Raw genomic sequence first — 27,219 nt, forward strand, 5'->3', positions numbered from 1 at the left:
GCTTTTCAAGGAATAAGCCATGTCAACCCAAACAAGATGATTTATATTTATCACGTTTTCCACCTACTACAAACAATTCCAAGCCAGAGGAAGAGTACTACAGATGGCTGGGGTGGGAGAAAGGGGATGAATTTTAGGACTCGGCACTTGCAGCAAAAGTAACTGTTCAAGTTGTAACGAGTTGCTGGCAAGAGCTGGGCTGCTGCTACTGGGAGAATGTCAATCCCAAAATACACTGTAACCAGCTCAGTTATACATCCCCTCTCTTTCAGAGAGCAGCAGCAAATTTCAGGACAGTGAGGCGGTCACCAAAAATAGGTTAAATAAAAATAGTGTTTGAGGGAGATCTGAACGGAGAGAAGGAATAAAGATACAGTAACAGGCAAGACAGCTCAGTGCAGCTTTTTCACTCCAACAGGAATTTACCCTGGTAACCTTTTATTCACTTGAGGGTTTTGGTTTACCCAGCTCACGCTCTTCTGGGGAAAAGTCTAGAAACAAGAGACAGTGAATATACAAGAGAACACATCTATGAATATATATATATGTGTGTGTAAATAAAATTAATCTAAAAAATTATAGGAGAATTATATTTTAAGTGGACCACAAAACAATCATAGCAACTAAGAATGTATCAGATCTAAATGTCAGCCACTCAGGAGTTAAGTGTGCCTACTTTAGTTTAGGAGGAAAAAAATAAAAATGCCTTTTCCAATTTGGCACCTACAAATTTTACTTCAGCAACAGACTTCCAAAGTCAATGTATAACTCCACAGATCCTTCTTGCTTATTTTGGGTTTCCTCTTTCCTCCCATAATTCATTCTGCTCTCCTCTTCTTTTTTCTGACCTACCAATCTTCTAAAATCACTAAAAATCTGTATGGAATACAGATAGGGCCTACCTTTTCTTTTTGGCATAATTGTATTTCATCTTTATTATGACACAAAGCTCCTGATGATCTACATTGATTCATGTCTGTAATAGGACTAGAGCTACTACAGAAATGGTTTTACATTATAACCCTGCAAGCTTGTTGCAACATCCTTGGCCAGTCACTTCTGCATTTTCTAAGACAATCAATACTATGTTTTTGCAATTTTCACTATATAGAGGTGGAATAATCAATGCCTCAAATCTTCCTTTTATCTCCTGTCAGGGGATCTAAAGCAGCATTTGGCCCAGCAGGACTCCCTGGCACAGGTCCTGCAATCTGTCACACATTTCCATAACCCACAGTCGTACTTGTGTTCAACACCACCAAGGAATGATTTTGCATTTCCTATGGGATATGTTACTCAATGCCATAATCACTGCTGTAAAGCAAGCACAGCCCCTGGACCAGTTTATGTTCTGCTGTCTTTCCCCTGAGGAAGAGAGCTCAGAGACAGACACAACTATTAATACTAACTTAGGTACTATGCATTTAGTAGCAATATGACATGGTGTAATAATTTCAAACTGAAGAGGGTAGACTCAGACTAGATAGAAGATAAGAAATTTTTCATGATAAGGGTGGTGAAACACTGGCAGTTTGCCCACAGTGGTGGTGGATGCCCCATCCCATGAAACGTTCAAGGTCAAGTTGGACAGGGCTCTGAGCAACCTGGTCTAGTGGCTGGCGACAGGGCTGGAAGGCCTGTCCTGTGAGGAGAGGCTGAGGGCTCCGGGTTTGTCTAGGCTGGAGAAAGAGAGGCTGAGGGGTGACCTCAGGAAACTGCTCCTGAAACTTCCCAAGGAGGGAATGTGGGGAGGGAGATGCTAGTCTTCTCTCCCTGGTTTTCAGTGATAGGAGTGTGGGAATGGTTCAAAGCCACACCAGGAAAGATTCAGAGTGGACATTGGCAAGCATTTATTTACCAAGAGGGTGGTCAAACCCTGGAACAGGCTTTCTAGAGAGGTGGTGGATGCCCCAAGCCTGTCAGTGCTCAAGAGGCATTTGGTCAATGTCCTTAATAACATGCTTTAACTTTGGGCTGACTAAAAGTTGTCAGGATGGATTGCTCTAAGTCAGTTCTAAGTGAAAATATTCTAGTCTGGTCTAGTCTAGTGGAAGATGTCTCTGTTACTACAGGAGGGTCAGACTAGATGACCTTTAAAGCATCCTTCCAACACAAATAATTCTATGATTCTATGTACAACATGAGTATTTTGATTGTACTATGCTTTAAAGGTCAAATGCAGAACCACAAGAGCAGGACAACGGCAGAGTTGAGACTCGGAGAGGCAAGAGGCAGGTAACAGTTTTTCACTAGAAAACTGTTACTTGCTGTCTTTATTTCTGACCTAAGCATGTTGCCCTGTGTACAACTCCCTGTTACACAGTCTGCTCAGTCAGAAAAGATCTATGCAATATAGCTGAGGGTGGCATTGTGGTGACACAGCTGAGGGTAGTGTAATGTTGGCGTTACCAGAAATGGAAAGGCAGTGATCACAAACAGTAAAATTTCTACTAGAAGATAATACAGAGAAATTCACTTACAGAAGTACTAGAAGGGCACTAAGGCTGCTAGTTCAAGAAGTCAAAACTATATAATGCCATTTAAATAATTCACAGAGTTATCATTAAGAAGCAGCACAACCTAGTCTTGAGTTGCTTTGCAGTGCAAATCACATAACTCTGAACTTTCTCCTGTTAATCAAAAAGTTATCTTATATGTAAACCAGCTATACTACACTGAGATTCTTCAGGGTCTTTATTAAATCACTGCTGTCACTGTTAAAATATGTGCTCTTTCATTTGCAGTGCAAGTTTTCTCTTTTTGAATATTAGTAGACTTCATCCACTATGTTGAAGAGTTTCCCCTTACACTACTCCACTTCCCCACACAAGCTCCCTGTAATTAGCTTACATCATATCACCTACTTACTTGATTACTTGCACCTACTTACCCGAATATGATTTAGTATTTCAGTGGCTCTGGCCTGCAGTGAGTCACCCTAAAAGCTTAAGATCCTTGCCTCACCTTATCCTCTGCAAGAGCACTACCTCATTCAGCTTTTTCAACCCATATACTTTCCTTTAAAAACCTAAACAGTCTCTATCCTTGACCATTAAAATTCTTCCCGTCACCCTGACCGACCACGTGTGTGTGTTTGGACAGGACAAGGCTGGGGAGCAGGGGAAAAGCTTATGTCTGAAACTGAGTACACATCATCACAATTCAAATAATCTTCCAGAAGAAGTTTATTTTTTTCTGTCATTATTAAGCTATCTCCTTAGTCCTAAAAGCAGTCAAAAGCCTCCAAGCTCCAACTCTTTCGACTGCAGTACCAAAGAACCAGCATTTCAGTTATTAATTAGGTGCCAATTACCTGTTGCCACTAAGTGGAGTTAACACACGCCTCTTATTTGCTTCAACACTTACAGAATCATAGAATCAGCTGGGTTGGAAGGGACCTCCGAGATCATCAAGTCCAACCCTTAATCCACTACCACTGCGGTTACTAGGCCATGGCACTAAGTGCCACATCCAGTCCCTTTTTAAAAATCTCCAGGGACAGAGAATCCACCACTTCCCTGGGCAGCCCATTCCAATGTCTGACCACCCCCTCTGTAAAGAAATTCTTTCTAACATCTAACCTAAACCTCCCCTGGCACAGCTTAACATCGAGCCCTCTTGTCTTGCTGATGGTTGCCTGGGAAGAGACCAACCCCCACCTGGCTACAATCTCCCTTCAGGTAGTTGTAGAGAGTGATGAGGTCTCCCCTCAGCCTCCTCCAGGCTGAACAGCCCCAGCTCCCTCAGCCTCTCCTCATGTGGAGGACTTGTGCTCGAATCCCTTCACCAGCCTCGTTGGTCTCCTCTGGACCTGCTCCAGCACCTCAATGTCTTTCCTGAACTGAGGGGCTCAGAACTGGACACAGCACTCCAGGTGTGACCTCACCAGTGCTGAGTCCAGGGGAAGAATCACTTCCTTGGACCTGTTGGCCACACTGTTCCTGATACAGGATGCCATTGGCCTTCTTGGCCACCTGGGCACACTGCTGGCTCATGTTCAGCTTCTTGTCAATCCAAACTCCCAGGTCCCTCTCTGTCTGGCTGCTCTCCAGCCACTCTGTCCCCAGCCTGTAGCACTGCATGGGGTTGTTGTGGCCAAAGTGCAGGACCCGACACTTGGCCTTGTTGAACCTCATCCCATTGGAATCAGCCCAACTCTCCAACCTATCCAGGTCCCTCTGCAGAGCCCTCCTGCCTTCCAGCTGATTGACACTCCCCCCCAGCTTAGTGTCATCTGCAAATTTGCTGACGATGGACTCAATCCCCTCATCTAAATCATCAATAAAGATATTAAATAGAACTGGGTCCAACACTGATCCCTGGGGGACACCACTAGTGACCGGTCGCCAACTGGATGCAGCTCCATTCCCCACCACTCTCTGGGCCCGGCGCTCAAGCCAGTTCCCGACCCAGCACAAAGTGCCCCTGTCCAAGCCGTGGGCTGCCAGCTTTTTCAGGAGAATGCTGTGGGAGACAGTGTCAAAGGCCTTGCTGAAGTCCAGATAGACCACATCCACAGCCTTCTCCTCATCCACCAGGCGAGTCACCTGATCATAAAAGGAGATCAGGTTGGTCAGACAGGACCTGCCCTTCCTAAACCCGTGCTGGCTGAGTCTGATCCCTTGTCAGTGGGTGTTGTGTGATTGCACTGAGGATGATCTATCCCTTTCTAACTAAGCACAGAGCTACAGCAGTACTGTTCACTAACAGCATTATCATCTTACAAGCAAAGAACCAGCTGCTTTATTTTACTTGCTGCTTTTACAGGAAGACCCTCTCACGTCTGTGCCAGTTTGAGCTGCTCACCGGGTCATCAAACCAAGCACTGATTCATTACAGAAACACACTGCAGCCTGCCCTGATAGGGGACAACTTTGTTTTCCACTCCAAGTGCCATACTCACTCCTCACCAAGAATTGCCTGCTCCTGGGTCAGCTCCTGGAAGCGTTCCCGCATGTTTTCCAGCTCCACAACAAGGCGACGCTCGGACTCCTCTTTCAGGTTCAAGGCCTCTTCTAATGCAGCTTTTTCTGTGACGTAGCCTTCGATAATGCCTAAAATCCCAAGTCAGAATGCAAATAAAGACACGGACAAACTCATCTATAGGGAAGAAGCAGCTTGAAAACATGAGTAAGCAAGTTTTGGCAAATGACCGAAGGTGACATGGAAAGGAAGAAGTAAAAGATGACTTAAGTTTACACTGTAGTTAGACTTTTTGAAGTACCTTAAGGAATAGAATACATTAACTGATACATTTTAACAGATTTTACAAGGCTGCCATGTTACAGAATGTCTCCAAGTCTACAGAATTCAAATGGGGATCATTAAGCTTCTGATGGCCTGGGATCAGCTCACAACATCCTGACACATCCTCTGCTGGGGGCTGAGGTTTGAAGAACAGAATCTCCAGAAAGGAAGATCAGATGTTAGATTCAGAGCCCAAGAAATCCAGGCCATAGAAAGCACAGAATCACAGACCAAGCCGAGTTGGAAGGAACCCACAAGGATCATCAAGTCACACCACAGGTATTGGGAGGAACGAGCCATGAGTAAAGGACACTGAAACCTCATTAAATTACATTAATTTCATTTTCTTACCCTCTGCTTTATGAAGCTCTAGTGCCAGCTGGTTCTTGGCCTCGCTCTCCTCGTTGAGGCACTCCATCAGCTCCTGGTGCTGACTCACCACCTGGGCAGTCTCCTGATTTCGGCGGCTGAACTCCTCTTCAAACTGTGCGTGGTTTTCATGCATTTTCTCCAGCTACAAGTGAAAAATTTCCCCAAGCATCAGATCTCAGATACACATGTAGCGTAATAACACTGCAGACATTTCAATAAAAACCCATCTATGCAATAAGGCCCAAGTTTTGAAGTTTCATTTCAGTACTAAGTTGACTTTGCCCAAAATCTCTGAACAATTATCACAATTGAACAGTATATAAATACAAGGATGTTTGTATGCTGCTATCCACATATTCCCACAACATTTTAACATCAGCCTGAGTTTTCCTGAACCTGTTTATTGATGTTGGAGAAGCATTGACATGAAGTGCAACAAAAACCTGTCAAAAAACCTCCCCTCAAAGTTACCAAATGAATCTAAAATGCTAGTTTAAATCTACTTAAGGCAACCAACTTATTGCCTTCCCACAGGAACTGCTAGAAGGCCAAATATATAGCCTTAAAACTGATTTCACATCTTCAGTGTTATATATAGAATCGTGGAAAAGTCTGGGTTGAAAGGGACCTTGAAGACCACACAGTTCCAAACCCCTGCCATTGACAGGGACACCTCTGTCCTAGTTAGAACATCTGGGACCAGTTCATCACTGTATGGGTATAACCCAAAACTGCGTATTCTATAGCCTTCCATGCCATTTCCCAGAAACTGTTATCAATGAACCATTTACACCATCTGCCCATAGAGCCTGACTCCTCAGGCTATAAACTAGGTGTTAAGAGGTCTGTGAGATAGGAGGATGCTCTTGTCCTTACACCCTTTGTGGAGCTCCCCACCCTGAGAGAAGTGCTGGGCATTCCTGCCTGAACTGGAGAATATATAATCTTGGAGTCTTGGAACTTTTTTAACCACTCGTGGATCCAGAGGAAGATTGCAGACCACCACTCGACCAGACTGCAACCACCACTTTTGACCAGACTGCAATCACCACTTTGACCAGACTGCAACCACCACTTTGACCAGACTGCAACCACCACTTTTGACCAGACTGCAACAGCACTCTCACCAACAGTTTTTCCCCTCTCCTTTTACTTTGGACTCCGGGGGCCCAAAGAACACCACTTTGTTCATGCCCCAAGGTGCTGGGTTATACACTTGGGTTTTGTGGGTTAAAACCAATTGTTTGTCTGTATAATCGTACTTACTGTATTATTTTATTAAATTGTTATTCTGACTTATAATCTCTCTTTTGAGTTGAGTTTGTTTCCCCTGCTGGTTTACCTTTAAACCAGCACAACCTTCCACTAGACCAGGCTGCTCTACATAGATTAAAAAGCTTTACTTGTTTAGTTGACTCTGTAACCAGTTCCAGAAGTCTCTCCACTGCAGTGCGCAAACGATGACAAATTTTCAGTATCATTTCTTCATTTTCACACGCCAATTCTGGCTTTGCAAAAACACTTTCACATAAGTACTGGCTCAACTCAGACCCCTCATCAGCCCCTGGAGACAGCTGGTTGTGTTCTGTGAGAGTTTCATCAAGCAGCTCCTCTACTGAAAACAAGCAAGCTGTTTAAAAACACACACACAAAAAAAAAAGACAGCTAGCAACAAAACCAGTCACTCAGATAACAACTGACATCAGACAGTGACCTTGGTTGGTCCTGGAGATGTACAAGGTAAACCTCAGACACATCAACAACTCAATGTCAAAAAATCACCACGGCTTTTCACAACGTTTGGGATTATTATTCTGTACATCAGGACCTGAAACTCCACATTCACCAAGTCCATCTTTCCTGTCCTATAATCCACCCAGGCTTTTCCAACAACGTTTTAGTAGTTGCACTATTAAAGAACCAAATTGAGACAACATGATATGCACTGTCTTAAGTGTGGAGCAGCTTTGAAAGACACAGAAACATTGCAACAAGAGATATCCTCTCTCAACTTCATCCATACAAAAGGAAAGGAAAAGGCAGTTTTCAAGAACATGAGCTGCTGATGTATCCAGGTTTGCCGATTTGGACTCACCTTTCTCTAGATGGTTTTCTCTGGCTTTGAAATATTGCATAAATCCCATTTCTTCCACAATAGTGTGAGCTTCTCTAGAATCTCCAGAAGCCAGGCTGTCATCAAGACAAAGACCAATCTTGCTACAGATAAGGTCCTCAATAGCTATTGTGGCCTTCACCAGTTCCATAAGCAACTTCAAAACCTGCTGATAAGATTCGCGCAGTTTTTCCCTAGAACGAAAGCACATCCAACACTTCAAAAATTGCATGCACTTGATTTGAAAGACACTCTGAACCTACTGAAAAGCTGACAGTCTAAAATGGGTATTTTGCCATAGTTTGACAGTTATCAGCAAAGATGATTCAGGTGACTCACAAAAAAAAACCCCAGGTAATTGTCAAAGAGCTGGCTCACCAAAACACCTTTGTTTTCTCCACAGGTAGATCATACTGCAATCCCAAGCATCTGAGTCTTCCACATTCATGGAAGCACCAGCAAGGAGTATACATCTACTACTATAGTATCAGTGACATCAAAATAACTAGGGGTGCTCTGGCAGAGCTGACAACAAAAATTGTATTTCTGAAAACATTTTAGTTTTAAGCAAAACAGTAAGCCAGTTTCCTAAAGATGAGAGAGAGGGAATTCTTCTTAAAGCTTATTCAGCATGACAGTTTCTCCAACCCACATATTCCCATGACACATCAAAACAATCCACATTGCACTGAGAGGTTTTGTGAACAAGAGGCTTTCTCCATTTCTTAGATTTTTCTGAGATGAGAGACAGTGGAAACCCCAAAACGCCAAAATCTTCACCAGACTGCACGAAAAAGAGCAAGAAAAGAACCCTTGCCAGATAGGTTGGTAATTTTAAAAAAACTTGAAAAATTTGCAAATAAAACTAGCATATCATCCTAAACTATTAATTTGAGCTGGCTTAATTTTGCCTGATTATTGATTTCTTTATGAGAAGTGAGAAAACAAGCAAACAAAAAACCCCAAGCAGTAAACATTATGTAACCAAAGCCGAACAAACCTTTCCTCCTTGGATTGCTCAATATCAGATCTCAACAAGGCTACCAAATTCCCTCCTTCTTGGTTTTCCCTGTCCTGCTGTTGAAGGAGTGCCTCCAGTTCAAAGTTGGTCTCCTCTATTTCATGCTTTAAAGACTCCACTTTCTTCTCCAGCTGTGGAAATGCAGTGACAACGCAACAAAGTCAATCATTTTGCCTAAACTTTGTTTTATAAACCCTATCTGAAAACAAGTTTCTGGAAAAATTACTATCTCCTCATATTAGTATGCTCAGATGACACCTTTATCCAATTAAAATGAATGCATATAAAAATAAAAATACATGTATGTATGTATACACCCACCCCTACCTCCAGATTTTGCTGCCAAAACAAATTAGTGGCATTTTGTTAGAAACTGTCTCATAAGTAAACAAAAACAAATAAGTCAAAATATCTATTGGGGAGGAAACTGCAAGGAAAGAAAAGCATTCTGCTCCAGTGCCAACCTTCTGACACCTCATCAAATCCTGCAAGAAGAGCTGGAATCAATAATGCACTGCCAGTAGGGAAATTCTCAAGTGTTACTCCTGTTTTTTCCCCTAAACAGGAAGGTCCAACAAAACAGTTTAATATACCACAAGAATTATACATGCAGTCCTTCAATATACACCTTGAGACAGAAGAGATCACTGTGCTAAAAAAGCCAACCCCAAAGCATATTTAAAATCTAGGTTTAAGATATTTTCCACACACCTGGATAATTACTGCTGTCTTTTCCTGCAGCTGGACTGATAACATCTCTTGCTCCTTTTGGTGAGCAGCCTGTGCCTTCTCTCTCTCCTGAATCAACATCTGCTCCTTGTCATGTAGTGATGCCTTTTTTTCAGCTTCAAATTCATCCTGCAGAAATCACATACGCTTGGATTTACAGAGAGAGGAAAGAAAACCCCCAAAACCACAAACACCACCACCATCCTCCCAGAAAAACCCCAATCAAACATCCCCCCTACTTTTTTTGTACTCTTCAGAAGTACACACTTTACCTCCTGGATTAACGAGCAGTGACTTACACAGTCAACACCCCCAGTCAACAAAATCATGCTCAAACCATGATCAAAATCAAGAAAAGTGTGGCCAGCAGAACCAGGGCAGTGATTATCCCTCTGTACTCAGCATTGCTGAGGCTGCGCCTTGAGTCCTCTGTCCAGTTCTGGGTCCCTCACTTCAAAAAGACATTGAGGTGCAAGTCCAGAGAAGAGCAACGGAGTTGGTGAAGGGTCTGGAGGGTAAGTCCTGTGAGGAGCAGCTGAGGGAGCTGAGGGTGTTTAGCCTGGAGAAGAGGAGGCTCAGGGGAGACCTTGTCATTCTCTTCGAGTACCTGAAAGGAGGTTGTAGCCAGGTGGGGTCAGGATCTGCTCCCAGGGAACAAGGGACAGGACAAGAAGAAACGGCCTCAAGCTGTACCAGGGGAGGTTCAGGTTGGACATCAGGAGGAATTTCTTCACAGAAAGGGTTTTCAGGCTTTCATAGAAGGGACTGCCCAGGTTAGTGATGGAGTCCCCATTCCTGGAGGCGTTTAAGAACAACTGGATGTGGCACTCAGTCCTCTGAGTTGACAAGGTGGGGATCAGGCACAGAGTAGACTCAATTATCTTGGAGGTCTTTTCCAACCTACATGATTCTGTGAAAGCACTCTGAAGGAAGGGATTATTAGACATTGCCCACTCCTGCATCAGCAAATAGGGGAGGGGAAACAAGGTCCTGCTATCCCTTTCCAAACAGAATCATAGAATACTTTTGGTTGGAAAAGCACTCCAAGATTACAAAATGCAACCATTAACCCAGCACTCCCAAGCCCACCGCTAAACCAAGTCTCTAAGCACCACATCCATGCTTTTTTTGAACATTTCCAGGAATGATGATTCCACACTGCCCTGGGCAGCCTGTTCCAATGCCTGACCACTCTTTCAGTGAAGAAATTTTCCCTTATACTCAATCTAATTCTCCCCTGGTGCAACTTGAGGCCATTTCCCCTGGTCCTGTCACTTGTTACCTGGGAGAAGAGGTTGATCTCCACCTCCTGTCTACACCCTCCTCTCAGGGAGTTGTAGGGAGTGAGAAGGTCTCCCCAAACCTCCTTTTCTCCAGGTTGAACACCTCCAGCCAATCCTCAGAGGACTTGTGATCCAGACCCTTCCCCCCTCCATTGCCCTTCTCTGAACATGCTGAAGAGGTTAAGAGGCTAAAAGGAACCCAGATTAGTGATTGTTTCTGCAATACCAGAATTGGGAAATGATCACAGTATAAAAAAAACTCTGGCAATTTTGTCTATGAACACCAATGCATTCCAAGGTGATTGCCAACTATTTCTTACACTGGCAAGTCAAGAAAACAGTTATTCCCCAGAGCAAGAAATAAGACTTCAGAACAGAGCACATGTAGTCACCTGATCCTTTGCAGAAGACTGAGTCAGTCCTTGCACTGTACTTAGCAGTTAAGAAGGTAAAAAGTGAACAGACACAAAGGAGTAGGAGGACTTTCCTTGACCTAGAACGCTGAATTTGCAGACAGTCTCTGAAACAGGCCTGCGTGTTGTTCTCAGATCCACTTAAAGTATCAGACCATAGAGAGGAATTCTGAATACTAGAAATCTGCTAGGCAAGGCAGAGGGAAGGAAAGAAGGAAACTGGCTGGCATGAAGACAACTGCATAAATGAGCACAGGGTAGTGGGCAGGGGAGGACTTGTAAAAATATGTATCAGCACACAATGCAGCTCAGCCTGACATTCCAAATAGATCCAGCCAGTCTCTTCTGAGACAAAACACCGGTCATTAAGCTTATGTGGGGGGAACCCATAAACAGCTGAACCTGCAGGAGAATTAGCCCTGGCAAAATTTCAATAAAAAGTGAGGTTTCTGGTGTCCCAAATGCTAATTAGGGCAGCATGAGAGAGAGAAAAGCAGGGACCACTTTTGGAGTATCTGCATAACACTCAGTCTGGTCCAGCTTCTGTGAGCTGAAGGCTGGGGTTCAGCTGAGGACAGCAATGTCAAATACACCTGCAGCAGCTTTTCAGGACACGCTTGTGTCCTCTGTTTCAAAAGAGAGTTGCACCAGACAGAGGGAAGTCAAAGAATGGTCAGGACTAGACAGAGGTCAGAGGCAGGAAACATCTTGAAGATGCTTATCATGATGGAAGTTTAGAACTCAAATGATGAATCCGTGAAAGCAGAGATTAACAACAACAAATATCTCATACACAAAGAGCTCACTGTCATCACAGACTTAGTAAAAGCTCAGATAACACTGAATATGTTTTTGCCAAACACACAAGAGTACAGTAGACACAGGATGACAGGCCAAGGGCAAAGTCTCTGCAGACACCAAGAAGAAATGTCTCAAATGACAAATTGAACATGTACACAAGGAATGTTGCTTAGAGTAAATATTTTCCACTGATTTTTTGGTTTTGTTTGAAGGACACCATTTCATATCCAATTCAAAACCTGAAAATAACCCTGTAGTAAATACAGCTGCTCACATCACACTGCTTTATTTCCAATGCTACCTTTCTAGTTTCTAACATGGCGAAAGCAAGGAAAAGATTTAACTCAGCGTCATTTTAGACACTGAAGAACAGAAATTTACACCAGTTGGTCTTTTCCAGCAGAACACTCTCCCAGTGCATATTCAGAAGTGCATTTTCACAGAGCCTACCTTCAGCTGTGCAATCTGCTGTTCCAGCAGCACTTCTGACTGACACTTCAACAGCTCAATCTCATCCTGGAACTGAAGCTGCTGCTTCAATTTTACCTCCTCAAACTGAGCCAGAAGAGCTTTCCTCACAGATTCTACTTCAGAGGCCGATGCAGAAGCATACAGCTGCAGACAAGTAAGGAATATAAAGTATTTTAGACGATAATATTAGAATTAGGGAAAAAATAAAACCAAACTAAACCCATCAAGCTCAACCAAATTCTTAAAAGCATGTTCACAATCCTCAAGGTCATACAGGGCTTCTTTCTATCATCATGCTGAGTACAGAAAAAGAAAGCTGATAAAAATAGATAAGAAGCAACTTGGCATTAGGTATCAACCCTGTATTCACAAGAATATCAGATCAGACTAATAAAGTATTCCTTATTCTTTCCAACAGATACTTCCCCAAGAGAAATTCAAAGAAATAAGGAGGAAAGAGGAGGAAAGAAACACAGGGAGAGCATATTTTGTTAAGAAGTGATTTCTCTTGTTCAAATGGGAACAAACAGTACACAGCTATATTTAATGCAATTATGAGATACAACAGAGAAAGGTTTGAGGATTTTTTTCGTTCATTTGGGGTTTTTTGCTTATTATTCTAAGTAGTAGTCATCAGAATGGTCATAAATCCTCTTTCTAGGATGAAGAGCTTAAAGACTGAGTAACCATTAGAACCTCCCAGAAAACTAACAAAACTACCTTCCTAGGCAATCTATTCTTCCAAAAGTGATTTGAGAGTTATTTGGAACACTATCCAACTTTCAAATTAGTAAGTGAAAAAGCCAAAGTTAATTGTATTTTAACATATTTTTCGTGGTTATAGCTGGATAAAGCTCATTTTCTTTGTGATTTTGCCTGCTACATGAATGTAACATATAACACAGGAAAGTGAAAAGTCTTCATCACTCATGGTTGCTTGCATGCACAGAAGTCAGACTGCATAAAAAAACTGAATGAACAGAAGATCTTAATTCCATTTTGATGCTTAAAGAGAACTTAGCATAATAATCAATCTTTTTAGCATTCAGTATCAAAGTAAACATCAAGCTTACACATAAACATTCCCAACAAGAAGAAATGTCAAAGTTTTAAGAGCAAATAGGAATATTTCTCAACCTCACTGAGAAATCACATTTGGGAAAGTAGTACCTACTATAATTTCTCTAAGAAAAGAAGAAATCAGTGTTAGAAGAAATAAATGTAGCAACGAATTTTTACTTAAAAAAGCAGTTGCTTTCCACAAATGGTTAATGACCTAAATTATTCCCTACTCCACCATGGCCAGTCTTCACGAACGAAGATTTGGGAAAGGTCTTTACCCTTCAAGCCTGCGCAGTGGATTTTTTAGGTGAGACACAGTGTGCGCTGAGCTGAGCCCACCCTTTAATCCTAAGGTTCATCTGCCAGGGCCGAGTGAGCTTGGACAGTGGCAGCGAGGTCCTCAGGACGTAGGTTTGTTTAGAGTGACCTTCTCTTAGATGGATGGCCTTACAGGGCTGACGAGCTCCATCTGCCCGAAGGAGTTCCCTGACCGGGAATCGAACCCGGGCTGCGGCAGTGAGAGCGCCGCATCCTAACCACTAGACCACCAGGGGTCCCTAGTTTTAAATCAAAATGGCAGCTTTAAAATTTTGAATTGAAGGATCTCAAAAGAAAGCAAGCCCAGCCCAGCCCCATAAGAGAGTACTGCAAACACGGGGCTTAATTTTTTTTTTTAAAAAATAAGTCTAATACACATATACAAATTGCCTTAAGTCCTTTCAGATAAAGCAAGGCCTAAAATGTAAATTTGTCTCTTCATATCTACTGGCACTATTAAAAAAACCCCAGAAGCATCTTAGTTCTAAGGTTAATAAAACTTGAATTTACTTTAAGATAAAGCATGGATTATTTGGTTTTAGGTATTAGCGACATTCTGACCTCTTGTTCATGTTCATGCTGTGCTTTTAGTTTCCCCAATTCTTCTTCCAGCTCCCTGGAGTACTCCTCCTTATGTTTCCTAATTTCTGCCTCATGAAGATCCTGAAGCTCTTGCAGTGCCTTTCTGTGCTTTTCCTCCATATGCAATACTTCCTCACGCAAGAGATCCAGAGCCAGACGTTTTTCTTCTTCCAGCAACTGCCTTTGATTTTGAAGAGCTATGTTCAAATCATCCTGTGTAAGCATTAATTAAAAAAGGGGAGGGGGGGGAAGAAATCATTACAAGTATCTTTGCAACCTCTTTGTACAACACATGTCCTGCTTCTCCTCCTGTATCAAAGCTTTTCCAAGTAAACAGGAACAATACTGCCTCGTGAATGATGAGCACACATACATATACATACCCTTACAGCATTTAAATGGGTTTATTTTTCTTGTCTACTGAAAGTTTTGTAAATCCCTTACTTATTAGGGAGGATCTTTAGATTCCTAGAGATGTGGTTTAACCTCCAAGATTACATTTACTTTTTTCTAATCACCTTCTGAAGAATTACACGGTAACTCTGTCAGAGAGAGAAGCTCTGAACCGCAAAATGGAGACTTTCAGGTCTGAATTCTGCTGAAAGATTTACCTCATTTGTACCTTTTCCACACACTGGAGATACAAAACTCATTAGAGTGAGCATTTGGGCAGGAGGCAACAGATTGGCTTAATTTTCAGCTAGAGTTCCTATTTCAGCTCTCAATGTGGCCACACACAAGTGTCAGTGCTGGTACAAAGAGGGCATAAAAACGTACCCTGAGAACTAGGGAAAAGGTGATCCCACACAATGTACCACGAAATTTTCACCTTCTATGACAGGTTTCTTCCTGACTCACCTTATGAGCTTCTTCTGCTTCAACAGCCATGGCTTTAAGCTTTTCCATATGAACAGTAGCTAGTTCAATTTTCAAATTATTCTGGGAAAGCTGAAGTTCTTCAGCATGCTTTAATTTCAGCATCTCAATCTCCTGGACCAGGTGTGCTTGATGCAGTTTATCCTGTTCTTGGAGCTGTTCCATGTGCTGCAGCTGTAGCTTCTCCAAAGCCTGACTATGTTCATCTCTTATATTCTGAATTTCAGACAGGTAGGATGACTCCAAGGAATCCAGATTTGATAAGTGTTTAGCCTCCAGCTCATCAATTTGGGCCTGATGCTTTATCTGTAGTTCAGCAACACAACCTTCAAGCTGAATCTGCTGTTTACTTTCCAGTGTAGATTTAAGAGTCTCAATTTCAGCTTGGTGTTTTGTTTGAAAATCAGCTGTCAGAGACAAAATTTGCTGCTTATGCTTCTCCTGTAGGTGCTGACTTTTGGAGTTCCAGCTCATCCACATGTTTCTTTTCAGCTCTTGGAGAAGAATCTCTTGCTCGGTTGTGAATTTCTGAGTCATAGCTTTGTGTTCCTCCATAAACCTGTATTATTTCCAAGAAAGTTAAGAAACTATTGTCAAAAAGGCACTGCTTGGTTTTTTTTTTAATAATTGAACTAATAAATAAAAATCAAAGGAAAATAAATAGATCCTACTTGCCTCCACAAGTTTTCCTTTATGCTCAAATACAGAACTAAATTCAAAGCAAGCCACAACAATGACTTCACAGCCACATAATTAAGGGTTTCTGCAATGTCACTTGTAGTATCTGGTTATTACTCGAGAGACCCCTATTAACTTACTAAAACTAAACACTGACACGTGAGAGCATCTAGGACATGGTATATACATTGCTACCTCTCAAATATGTTGCCTTCAAGGCAATGTCATAACAAACACCTCTAAAAACTTCTGCTAAAGACAGACATAAAACCACCATGGAAGCATTATGTGGGATATGTGGGGGCTCCTCCAAACTCATCTCTCTGAGGTCTGCTCAAAGTTTGATGCAGAAATAACTGTCTAAAGTGCTGCCGCTTGCTGTAATCAGTAACTATGGTATTTCTGGATGCAGACACCAATAACTAAAGAGCAATTAATTATTTAAAAGTTAAGTTTCTGCGCTCAGTGTTTTCTTACTGTCATTATTTCTCCAATCTTGTTCTGTGAGCAAAAAGTTTGCTCAAATTCATTTGAATCTTTGGAAATATTTAGAGAATTTTTCTACTTATCTGTCCTGTCACACTTCCTGTTTTCAAAGCCTGGCATATGATCTTCAGCTGGTGTTGTACTCTTAACAGGCAGAACTTGACTATGTTTTCTCTGCTAGACTAGATGAAATGCATTTACATAAAGCAAAATTATAGAGCAAGCCATAATAGACAGCATTCCTGTTCCTTGGGACAGCAAGCCTTACATATGTAAGTTAGTTAGTGCCATCAAGTGACAAATCTACACCACTACCACTCATTAAGTTTAAAACAAGAAAAAGTAACCGTAACAACGAGTGAACCGGTAAGGGAAACTGCTCACACACTCTGGACTTACTTGTTTTGTGCTTCCATAAGTTTCAGTGCACATTCTTCCTGCAGACACAGTGTAGCCTTTTCTATTTCCTTTGCCATGAGGGCTTTGGCTGCCTGCAGGTCCAGCCCTCGTGCTGCTGCTGGGCTTTCTGCGCAGCCTGCGCACTCGCAAGGCTGTCCTCCAGTTGCTGCAAGTTGTTTTGCTGCTCCTTCACCAGCTTCTCCAGTTCCCGAATTCTGGCAGCTTGGTGATCTCGAAGTTGATTCATTTCAGCTTCACGAAGTCCAAACTCTTTTTGCAATTCTGCTTCTCAGATTCTGCTCTGTTTTTGCAGCTCGACACGCAGCAGTGATAACTTCTCTTCTGCTTGGATTCTCTGGGCCTCACTTTCGCATTGCCATTTCTTCTCTTTTTCTTTGTACATAGTCTCTATTTTCTGGACTTCTTCTCTGGCTTCTCTTAACTTATTCTTGTGATCCTCACCAATTTCGTATTTTACCTGTGAACGCAATTATTAAAAAAAAAAAATGAATAAAACACCAAAACCAAACTGAAGTGCATGAAGTGAACATTCTCAGGCATTTAAGGTCCTGGAGAGATTCAATTCTTGTAGTGAAGTAACCCTTCCTAATGAAAGTAGGTTGAAATGGCAATTTATGAATTGACATGCATTAAATTGAATGCATTTTTGAGAAATAATTGGGGTAAGGAAGATAAGAAAAAACTAAGGTAAAATTCTAGCATTAATATGGTACTCTACATTGTTTTCTCTTTAGGTCACTTTTCTTTTCAGGAATTCAACTTATACAGCTATGGGCACCTTAGGTATTTATATTGGGTATGAATAAAATTCTCTTTTAAACTTCTCCTTCTACATTCCAGTGGTATTTTCCATGTAGTGTCCAAGTTCATGACAAGGGCAGTTCTTGGACATAACACAAAAGCCACATAAAAAGCATGTAGCATAAAAACAGAAGCCAAAGCTTCTGAGCAAATGACTGTTCAATGAAAGAAGGCAAAAAAAAAAAAAAAAAAAAAAGACTTTCTCTGGTTTTCTTCATCGTTTTTTAAGTCTGGAAAAGGATACACTTATCCATCTCTTTTTAAAAAGGGAGGAGAAGAAGACTTGAGAAATAAGAGCTTAATCTATCTAATTCTCATTAGCATTCAAATACTGCAACAAATTAAACAACTAATTAACATCCAGTTTAAGGTTATCCTCAGATGGGACAGCTGATTTAACCAGTAAGAGGGACAGTACTACGTAGGATTCTCTCAACTGTAAGACTTTGAACAGGAAGGTACAAGAGCTACACCAAAACAGACTTGTATTCCAACGTTTGTGTGTATCCAGGCAAGTCCATTTAAAGCTGAAGCCACTGTCCCTAACCCAGGGACATTTAAAGGCAAGTGCTGCCTCTGCCTCCCTTGGACCTCCCAACAGATCCGAGCTTGCCCAAATCTACACCAAACAGTTCTGTAACACAAATTAACCTTTTCCATTTCTTCTTTCAGATGCTTCTCATTCTGCTCAGAAAAATCTTTCTGCTTTACAATCTCTTCCTTTAAGCACTTTATTTCCTCTGAAAGCTCTGCAATACGCTGTTTCTCAGAGCTGAGGAGAGAGAGCTTGGCTTTGTGCTCCTCCTCCAGCACAGACACTCGCTCAGCCACCTCCATTTCAACCTGACATGCTGCATCATGAGCACTCTGGAGACGCAGTTTGGTGATCTCTGGAAAGAAAAAAAAAAGTAAAATAAAAACCCAAACCAGACAATGAAATGACATTCTGGAATTTATTTTATTTTAACAGATCCTACTAATGCACAGAAATAAAGCTGAATATTGTAAGCTTTACCCAGGCTAACTACAGGACAACAAGAATCCCATATCAGGATGATTTTATACTCTGTTCCACCTATGGAATTTATCAGTATCAACACACACAGAACAAATCATAAATCCTGTGGCCGGTCCTCCCTCCTTATTTGTAACAGCCACAGGAGTTGACTGTCTTTTTGGGTAGTGTAACAGCAGATTTATGGAAGTTTAATCTCCTCTTTTGTACATACTATTTACATAAAGCATTTCCCCAAAAATCAGATGGGACAATCTCTAAACGTTCTAATTTAAGTAGTTTTGACATACTGTCTACTATTAAAAATAAATAAAGATAACTGCGAATTAAAAAACTGTACTGATCCTTTCAACCAACATACAGTTGAATTATAGTTATAACAATATGTGTTAATTAGTTAACCGTAAGTTACAGATTTTAAATCCAAGTGTTTGTGTGACAGTGCCCTTCTAGGCATCAAAAATGGAAAGCTGATCCTTTTACAGTTTTAGTAGTTTTTACTACAGAATAAACAACTTCAGATCACCACATCTTTGGAAGTACAACTCAACATGCCCATAAGTGCTCGATAATAACAAATTTAAACAGATAAATCTGTTTAAAGAAAAATATAAGCCACACAAGCAGCTTACCATTTTCCTTCCCACTCTATCAGACCATCCTACCTTTAAAATGTTCTTCTGAAAGCTGGGCACGGAGTTGCTCAAGTTCTAAACAATGCTTTCTCTTCATAGCCTCAATTTCTGTCATGCATTTATCTGACAGATCCATCTTCATTTTCATCAGGTCCTCTTTATACTGAAGTGCAAGGGAGGATCTTAAGGAATCTAATTCATGCCTGTGTTGTTCTTTAAGTTGTTGCTGCAGACAGGCAAGTTCTTCCTACAAGTAAAGGGTTAGGAAGAGATCTTAGGAAGAAATCTGTCAATGAGAGGAAGGAAAATTCCTTTTTGAAACTTAGTCAACTTGAAACAAGTTGAGCAAAGATGTCAAGATCTTAAATTACAACAAGGTGCACGAAAATAGGTGCATAAATGAAAGGGGGACCAAGCTAGCATCTTGGTCTAAAGAGAACAGACAGTAAAGAAAGGCACAGTTACTATCAGGACTATAGAGAAGAGAAACAACAATTCTGCACTTGTGTAGAAGAGCTTTGTAGATGAATTCCTTACTCGTTACAGGATAAGCCAAAAAGCACATAAAACACATAAAATTACAGAACACTGTTTGATCTGTCCTGTTGGGTTGAGAACTATTTTAAGTCAATAAATCTACTTGTCAAAAATAATTAAGCCTTACTAAACGTCTGAAATTAATTAACTCTTTGTAAGAGCAAGGAATTAGACATCTATGTTCACACAGGTCATACAATGAACAAGAGAACTTTCAGTATATCAAAATCCTACCCGATGCTGATTTAGCCTGATCAAGTGCAACTCTTCTCTCTTTGTCAGCAGTATCTTCAAAAAACTGTGACAGAAGAACTGAGAAAAGGTTTTAAAGTTTTTAAGATTGTAACATGTCATGAATTGAGTTAAATTAACCTGATGACTTGCAGTGTACTACTGAAAGTAGGCAAAAAGCAACTACACAACTGCTCAGGGCTGGGCCCTCATCATGTCCTCACTATGTTTCTAACTACCTAATGCTCAATCTCAGAAGTGTTGTAGAGGCTAACTCCTCTTTTGCATTAAAAAAAAATAAAACGGAAGCATGCTGTCATTGCATGAGATGAAAGGAAAAAGAATAGATCACCTGATGTCTCCTGCCTGATCTTGACTCATTTCCCAACTCCGATAGTGAATAATCCTTCAGTTCTTGCAGTCTCTGATGCAACAAAGTCAATTCTTCTCTGTAGTTTTCTTCAGCAACTCTTAACTTCTCCTCAAAATAAAGCCTCAGTTGTACCAGTTGAGTTTCATGCTCATTGTTTCTTTGCTGACGCTGCTGTTCAAACTCTTGTTTAACGCTCTATTCCTTTACCTGTGATGCACGAGCCAGGAGCTGCTCTTTTAGCTCTGGAATGGAGGCAAAACCAACACAAGCACTAAGAATATGTATCTTTAGGCTAAGTAATTCTGTAAAGGTCAGATTTAGTTGCTGAATGTTGCGGTTTAGGAATGGTATCCCCCAATTAGTACTCCCACTAAAAAGACCATGAGCTGCTCCCCTCTCCTCCCTCTACAATGGGAGGCACAAAGGGGTAAGATCATGGGTTGAGATCAGAACAATTTGCTGGAAACAGCAATGAGGTAAGAAAACTAACAGTAACAGCAACACTATTAATAAAAAGTGTACAAAGGAGAGGATGATTCACATGGAAAAAACATGTTCATGGTGGACCTGGGGTCCACCATTAACAAACGGTGGGCAGCTTCCCCCTTCCACCATGTCCTTCTTCTCAGAAGCCAGAGAGTCCCTTCCCTTGCCCACAGCAATGACCTGATGTGGTACAGAATAACCTCACAGCCTCCAGAATAACCTCCAGGCTCTGCCCCCTCACAGCTACTGAAAAAACAATTCTGTCCTGGCTGGAACCAGGACACTTAGACAGCAGCAAAAAGTTATCCCACAAGCTACGTAAGAAAATGAACTTCTGAAAGACAAAACTTCTGAAAGACAAAAATGTGACTTCCTTTGAAGTCACATCTCATTTACACTGCATTCAGAGAACCCATCCTCATGATGAGAATCAAAATTATCAGCAGACCGCTAGTCCTCCTCGTTTCCTGCAGCTCTAGTCTAGTAACATGCAGAGCCCTGCACTATTGCTTAAACTTCACACCTGCTTGTTGTAGCACCCAGAAGCAGTGAATTAGTCAAAGTAATTTAATTTGCTCCAGACAAAACTACCCAAACAGAACAAACTTAGTACAAACTAAGCAGAAAAACAAAATCACGAGAATAAAAATAATAAAATCAATTCTGGATTACTTCATTGATGGTTTGGCTGCTCATCGTGTGCACAAACAGAAGCTGAACTCACTGAATTAAGAAGAACCATCCAACAAACCGGAATGGCAGCAGAAAGCAGCTATCAAAGGCTGGTTCAGCAAGCTGCCCTCCTTCCAGGGAGCGAGGACAATGGCCAGCACTGCAGCCTATTCAACAGCCCTCTGAGAGCTTTCTTCCCCACCTTCTGTATTAAAGCAGCAGTAACATACCAGAAAGTTAAAAGGTCAGGGGAAAAAAAAAAAGGACAAAAACCATGAGGAAGAGTTTTCCAGATAGTTCAACTTTCCAAATAACTACAGTTAGCTGAATCCCCAAAGAATCAACTGAAGAGGGAACTGCATTTTAGGCAGAAAGAACTTGGTTTAATTCTTTGAAAAGAAAGAACTTGCTTGGAGAAAAGCAGCTGCTTATATTACACAAAAAGAGAAACTTTAGAAACAGAAACAGAGGATGCCATCCAGGAGCAACACAGCTGACTGTCACACTGTGTTTTTTCTTGTAGCAAGCTGGAAAATGCACACTTGGAAGGAAAAAATTCTCACAATGAACATTCAAATAGAAAGAGTAAGAGAAGAAACAAGTGTTTAAGGCCAGGTTGGACCTGAGCAACCTGGTCTAGTGGAAGGTGTCTCTGCCCATGGCAGGGGGTTGGAATGAGAAGATCTTTAAGGTCCCTTCCAACACAAACCTCTCCATGATTCCACGATTCCGTGAAGCAAGTCCATGGCTCAGGCCTGCTTCCAAAGGGAGCAGTTGCCAGGTACGGGGACCGGTGGAAGCGGAAATCAAGTGACAAGAAGGGACTGGTAACACCATCAATGAGATAGGTAAAGGAAGTCCAATCTGCTGTGGGTAGGTTTTGCCTAATCAGCAAAGTCTACTGGCACAAAATTAACCCCCCAAAAAAGCGTTTAACAGCTTTGAACTAACATGTCATTCTTACATCAGAGCAGTAATCCATGATCCAGCTGCTATGATTTGAATCCACCACCAGGAGTCCCCCATCAATCCAAATGCATTGTCAAATGATCACTCAAGTGAAGAACAGCAGAGCAAAACAAACACTAAGATCTCACACACCAAAAGAGAGATCCTCACCTGGACCACAGGCCTGCATTCTGGTCTCACCATCTTCAAGTAAGATGAAGAAACAGAAAGCGTCCAAAGAATGGGAATGTGAGTGATTAGAAACATGAAAAGACATTTGAAAGGTTAAAGATTAGGGCTACAGAGAAGAAATATTCCAGTAAATACTATAAAGTGCTATGTGCTATAATTCTGTAATATCAAAATAAAGTTATGAAATAGTCAAGCCTGGCTAGATAGAAATTTTTTTAATGTATGACCCGAACAAACAAACAATAACCTCACAAAACCCTAATATACTTCAAAAGCGATTTACAGTTATATTATTCAGAAAATCTGAAATTGTATTTGAAGCACATTACATGTGCCTTCTGTTTTAACTACCCCAGCAGAAGTCAAGAACCTCATGTCACCGTCTCAACACAAGGTGAACAGAGGCAGAGTCAAGGTTAACTCATGGTCTCTAGGTTTTTTATTTTTCTAAAAGTTCTTCTTTCATGTATTACACATCTCCTTGTGCACACATATCTGAGACATGTTCATCTTCATTTCAAGCAAAAACCTGTCACCTCCAATCACTACACTGCAAAACCGGTGGTTTTATTTAATACACCTGGATCTTGAAACAGAAATACAAATAGGAGCATGTTATTGCACTGACCAGATCTTCTCCAGTTTTTAACTACATTATACCTAATTTGACATTCCAATGAAAAATATTTGGTTTTCACTAAAGATTTTTATAGTGTGCAGGAAGGGAGGGGGAAGGGAAAGGAAAACCACAGGAGCAAGCTTTTCCCCACAGTCACACCATGCTTTTTGACACTGCAGAACCTGTCATCTGACACCTCTCACTCCAGAAACAGACCACTGGGGTACAACGCACCGACACTGTGGCCTATCTGTGTGTTTCTGGTACATACTTCGAAGAATTTTGTGTCAATAATGTGTACTTCTGTGTGGAGAAGAGGCAAAAGATCAAATGTGTCAGTTTTGAACATACCACTTAGCTCCTGTCGGTTCGCTCGGGTACTGTCAAGCTGAGACCAAAGCTGGCGGATTTCTTCTTGTGACTGAGCCTGGAGTTGCTCATGCTTGACCTGAAGTTGGTCCAGCTACAGAAAACATGTTAAAAAAAAAGAAAAACAAACAACAAACCGTAACTTTTTAAACAATTCTGTTCTAATTGCTTATTCTATATGCAACAAAAATAGGTGTGTCAGAAACAGGTGGAAACACATAGTGACAACCAGGCTCTCAGCTCCTGACAGTATCACATACTCAGTAGTACTTAACTATTACACCCACTCCTCTGAGAGCGAGGAATTTGTTTCTGATGCCATATTTATCTTCGCTGGCAAAAAATAAAGCGTTAGCTAGATAAAAACACAACACAAGGACGAGAAAATTAAGCATATAAATACAGAGGAAGAGACATCACCTAATGGTCCAAAGGCAATTGCATTCCAGAGGTTTTGAACTCCTATGGAAACTCAGAGGATCTACCTGTTTCATGAGATGCATTTTGGTTTTTCAGTAACATCCCTAAATACAAGCAGGTCACCCAAATGATATGTATATGGTCTAGTTTTTGTTATGCAGAGAGTACTCAACCACTCTAAACAACTAAAGAAATGTAATTTACCTCCTTCTGAAGATTCTGTTCTTTTTCTTGGCTTTTCATCTTCATCTCTTCTAGGACATGGTTATGTTCAGCCTGCAGTTGTTCTTGTAATTTTGTAATGGCTAACTGGTGTTGCCTCTCCAGTTCTATACATTTTGCTAAAATTAAAAATGAGTTCTGTTACTCCATCATCCTGGTTAATGAATAACCTGTCCAGCTTTTGTGCAACAAAAATACACATGTATGTCTCTAGCCTGCATGTTAGCTTACAGGGAATCACAGAAATACTTCAATAGCAAAGTATTTGAAGGTCAAACACTTCCATCAGTGCTTTCTAGTTCTCTGCATCCCACACTGCTGGCCAAGAGACAGCCAGCTTTTGAAACTTTTGTTCCATTGAGCTTTAACTATTCACAATCCAAACATGATTTTTTGTTAGAAGAAGCTTCTATTAATATTAATCAGAATATTGATTAATCCAGAAACTGTCAAAACTGGTTTTCGACTGGAAGCAAAACAGCACCTCCCTTTAATATGTTTCTACCTCATATTCTGTGGAAGTCAAAATACAACAATGCTACCTCGGTTTTAAAAATTTTTTCATTTACAACCTGTTTTCTAGACAGTCATGCCACCATCCCAGCTTTTAAGTAACAGTACAAGCATATATCTTGTATTTGCTTTTACACATGTTGCAAAATAGTCGACTGTGCCACTGTTCAGTAAAACAACTGCTTTCCAGACCACAGTACTTACTTTTAGACTGTTCATTCTCAAGAGAAAGAAGCCCCAGCTCTGCTCTGACTTTTTCTAAATCCATTTCCAGAGATTTCTGCAGTTCCATCATCTCAGTCTGATGTTTTTCACATAGCTCTTCACACATGTTTTTTAAACGTGTGTCAGACTCTAATTCCCAGGCTCTTTTGAGGATCTAAAAGAGTAAGACAACATTATTAAAGCAAACATGTTTCGTAAATTATTACTTTTTTTTTTTCTCCATTTATTTGCCCTTTACAATAAATGTGTAGCAGATATGGGACTTGTACCAGCTCTTGTTTTCTGAAAGGAGCTTTACTGTTTCTTGTAGGAAGAACAGAATTTGTACCTCTAATGCCTGGAGACGAGCCTCTTCCATTTCCAATTCTATTTTCTTTCTCTGGTCAACTGTGAAATAAAATATTTATTAATAAATTTACATAAAATGTTATGATTAAATGATAAGTAGAAATATGATGAGGTTACAATTTTCAACATCAAATTCAAGGACTTAAATAGGCAGACACACCACAGGGTAAGGTGCTGGGTTCTATCCAAACCTGCTGTTCTGTTATATCCCAGTAATTTACTTTCATTTTAGAAAACAAGTATCTAGCAGTTACAGCTGCAAAGACAATTCAGAAGGTAAAGTTCATGTTACTAAAAGAAAATAAAACCCTAAAGATAGGAATTCAATGATGCCATTTTAGCGTTTCCCTGCACATCACTACGATCACAGAATCGTCTCCAGGGACACAGCAGGAGTAGCAGGCAGCAGTAGCAGGTAGGAAACATCAAATTTCTTCTATGAATGCCTAGGAAACAAATTGCAAGACAGATGCCATTATCTGCTCAGTTATCTCTGACACCAATGGCTTCTTCCTCCCCAGCTCTTCCCCAGATTCATTCCAGCTTCTTGTTCAGCCCCTTTTTTGGTCTGCAGGTACCCTGTAAAGGCCTATCAGCCACCTTCCCACAGCATCACAGCACTGTTGCCTTGGCTTATTTATAATATTCAATAATTTATAACATGCAACTATCTTTCAAGTCCTTCTGTGGGAAACAAGAACTTGGAGACTAAGCTGGTGCCAGCTACCCAGCTAATGGTCCAGGAGAGGCAGAAATATCATCTAAGCTACAAGACACTGTCCCAGCACTCAAAGAAGTTGGGTCATGTCTAATCTTTGCCTGTCTGAAGAGAAATGTCTGTCCTCTAGCCGCCCAGGTAACAGTATCCACAACTTCCCACCAAGCCTCCTGTATCACCTGATGCCAGATTCTTCTCAGCCTCTACACCCAAGTGGTTACATTCATATTAAGTTACATTGCCAAAAGGCACATCAACAGCATTGATACTAAGAACTGTATCTAGACCTCCTCCTGCTCCCAAGCCCCATTGTGCCATCAGTTCACTGCATGGTGGTAACAAATGGTTTCCTACTCTTAGGTCAAAAAGAAACAGCCCTAAATGAACATTCTCTTCCTCTCAGGGAAGGACAACTAAAGGAATGGGTCCTAAACCTTATTTCAGAGGTCAGTGGGGTGTGACCAGCAGTGCAGAGTCTAGCTGGAGGCCTGCAGGTAGCGGTGATCTCCAGGGATCCCTCTGGATATGATGAAAAACTTCTTTACTGTGAGGGTGACAGAGCCCTTGAACCTCAGGCTGCCCAGAGAGGTTGTGGAGTCTTCCTCTCTGGAGACACTCAAAACACGGCTGGACATGATCCCGTGTAACCTGCTGTGGGTGAACCTGCTCTAGCAGGGGTTTGGACTTGATGATCTCCAGAGGGCCCTTCCAACCCCAACCAGCCTGTGATTCTGTAAAGTTCTCCAGTGAATTGCTGCAAGACTCATCTTTCTCTAGAAATTCCTCAAGCTCTGCCATACAGGTCAGAAATGGTCTCCTGACCTGGGAAGAGGCGAATTTCCCAAACAATGCCAAGAGCACCATCAGCAGGCCTTCAGTACTGCGAAGTGCAGCTTTCCTCATGCTGATGCCAGAATACAATCTTATATGAAACAGATCCCAAAGGACACACAACTACAGGCTGTCACTGAGCTTCCTTTCTGACTCCTTTATCCTCCTTTTGAAACCACTGAGAGGGAAAGC

At 41.3% G+C, this 27,219-nt stretch overlaps 1 protein-coding gene across 1 annotated transcript in view; it reads right to left on the reverse strand.

The window, feature by feature from the left end:
- PCNT (pericentrin) overlaps positions 1 to 27,219 on the reverse strand; it is a 73,588-nt gene that overhangs the window by 35,529 nt on the left and 10,840 nt on the right. Inside the window, 21 exon segments of the mRNA XM_032692841.1 lie at positions 4,911 to 5,054; positions 5,599 to 5,761; positions 7,023 to 7,234; positions 7,715 to 7,926; positions 8,733 to 8,884; positions 9,465 to 9,611; positions 12,430 to 12,594; positions 14,392 to 14,625; positions 15,271 to 15,847; positions 16,852 to 16,952; positions 16,955 to 17,329; positions 18,325 to 18,563; positions 19,354 to 19,570; positions 20,095 to 20,153; positions 20,156 to 20,172; positions 20,444 to 20,475; positions 20,477 to 20,706; positions 23,733 to 23,844; positions 24,375 to 24,511; positions 25,110 to 25,284; positions 25,459 to 25,517. Of these exon segments, the coding sequence (XP_032548732.1) occupies positions 4,911 to 5,054; positions 5,599 to 5,761; positions 7,023 to 7,234; positions 7,715 to 7,926; positions 8,733 to 8,884; positions 9,465 to 9,611; positions 12,430 to 12,594; positions 14,392 to 14,625; positions 15,271 to 15,847; positions 16,852 to 16,952; positions 16,955 to 17,329; positions 18,325 to 18,563; positions 19,354 to 19,570; positions 20,095 to 20,153; positions 20,156 to 20,172; positions 20,444 to 20,475; positions 20,477 to 20,706; positions 23,733 to 23,844; positions 24,375 to 24,511; positions 25,110 to 25,284; positions 25,459 to 25,517 (3,759 nt within the window).

Source organism: Chiroxiphia lanceolata, chromosome 7 (genome assembly GCF_009829145.1).
Source record: "Chiroxiphia lanceolata isolate bChiLan1 chromosome 7, bChiLan1.pri, whole genome shotgun sequence".
Lineage (NCBI taxonomy): Eukaryota > Metazoa > Chordata > Aves > Passeriformes > Pipridae > Chiroxiphia > Chiroxiphia lanceolata.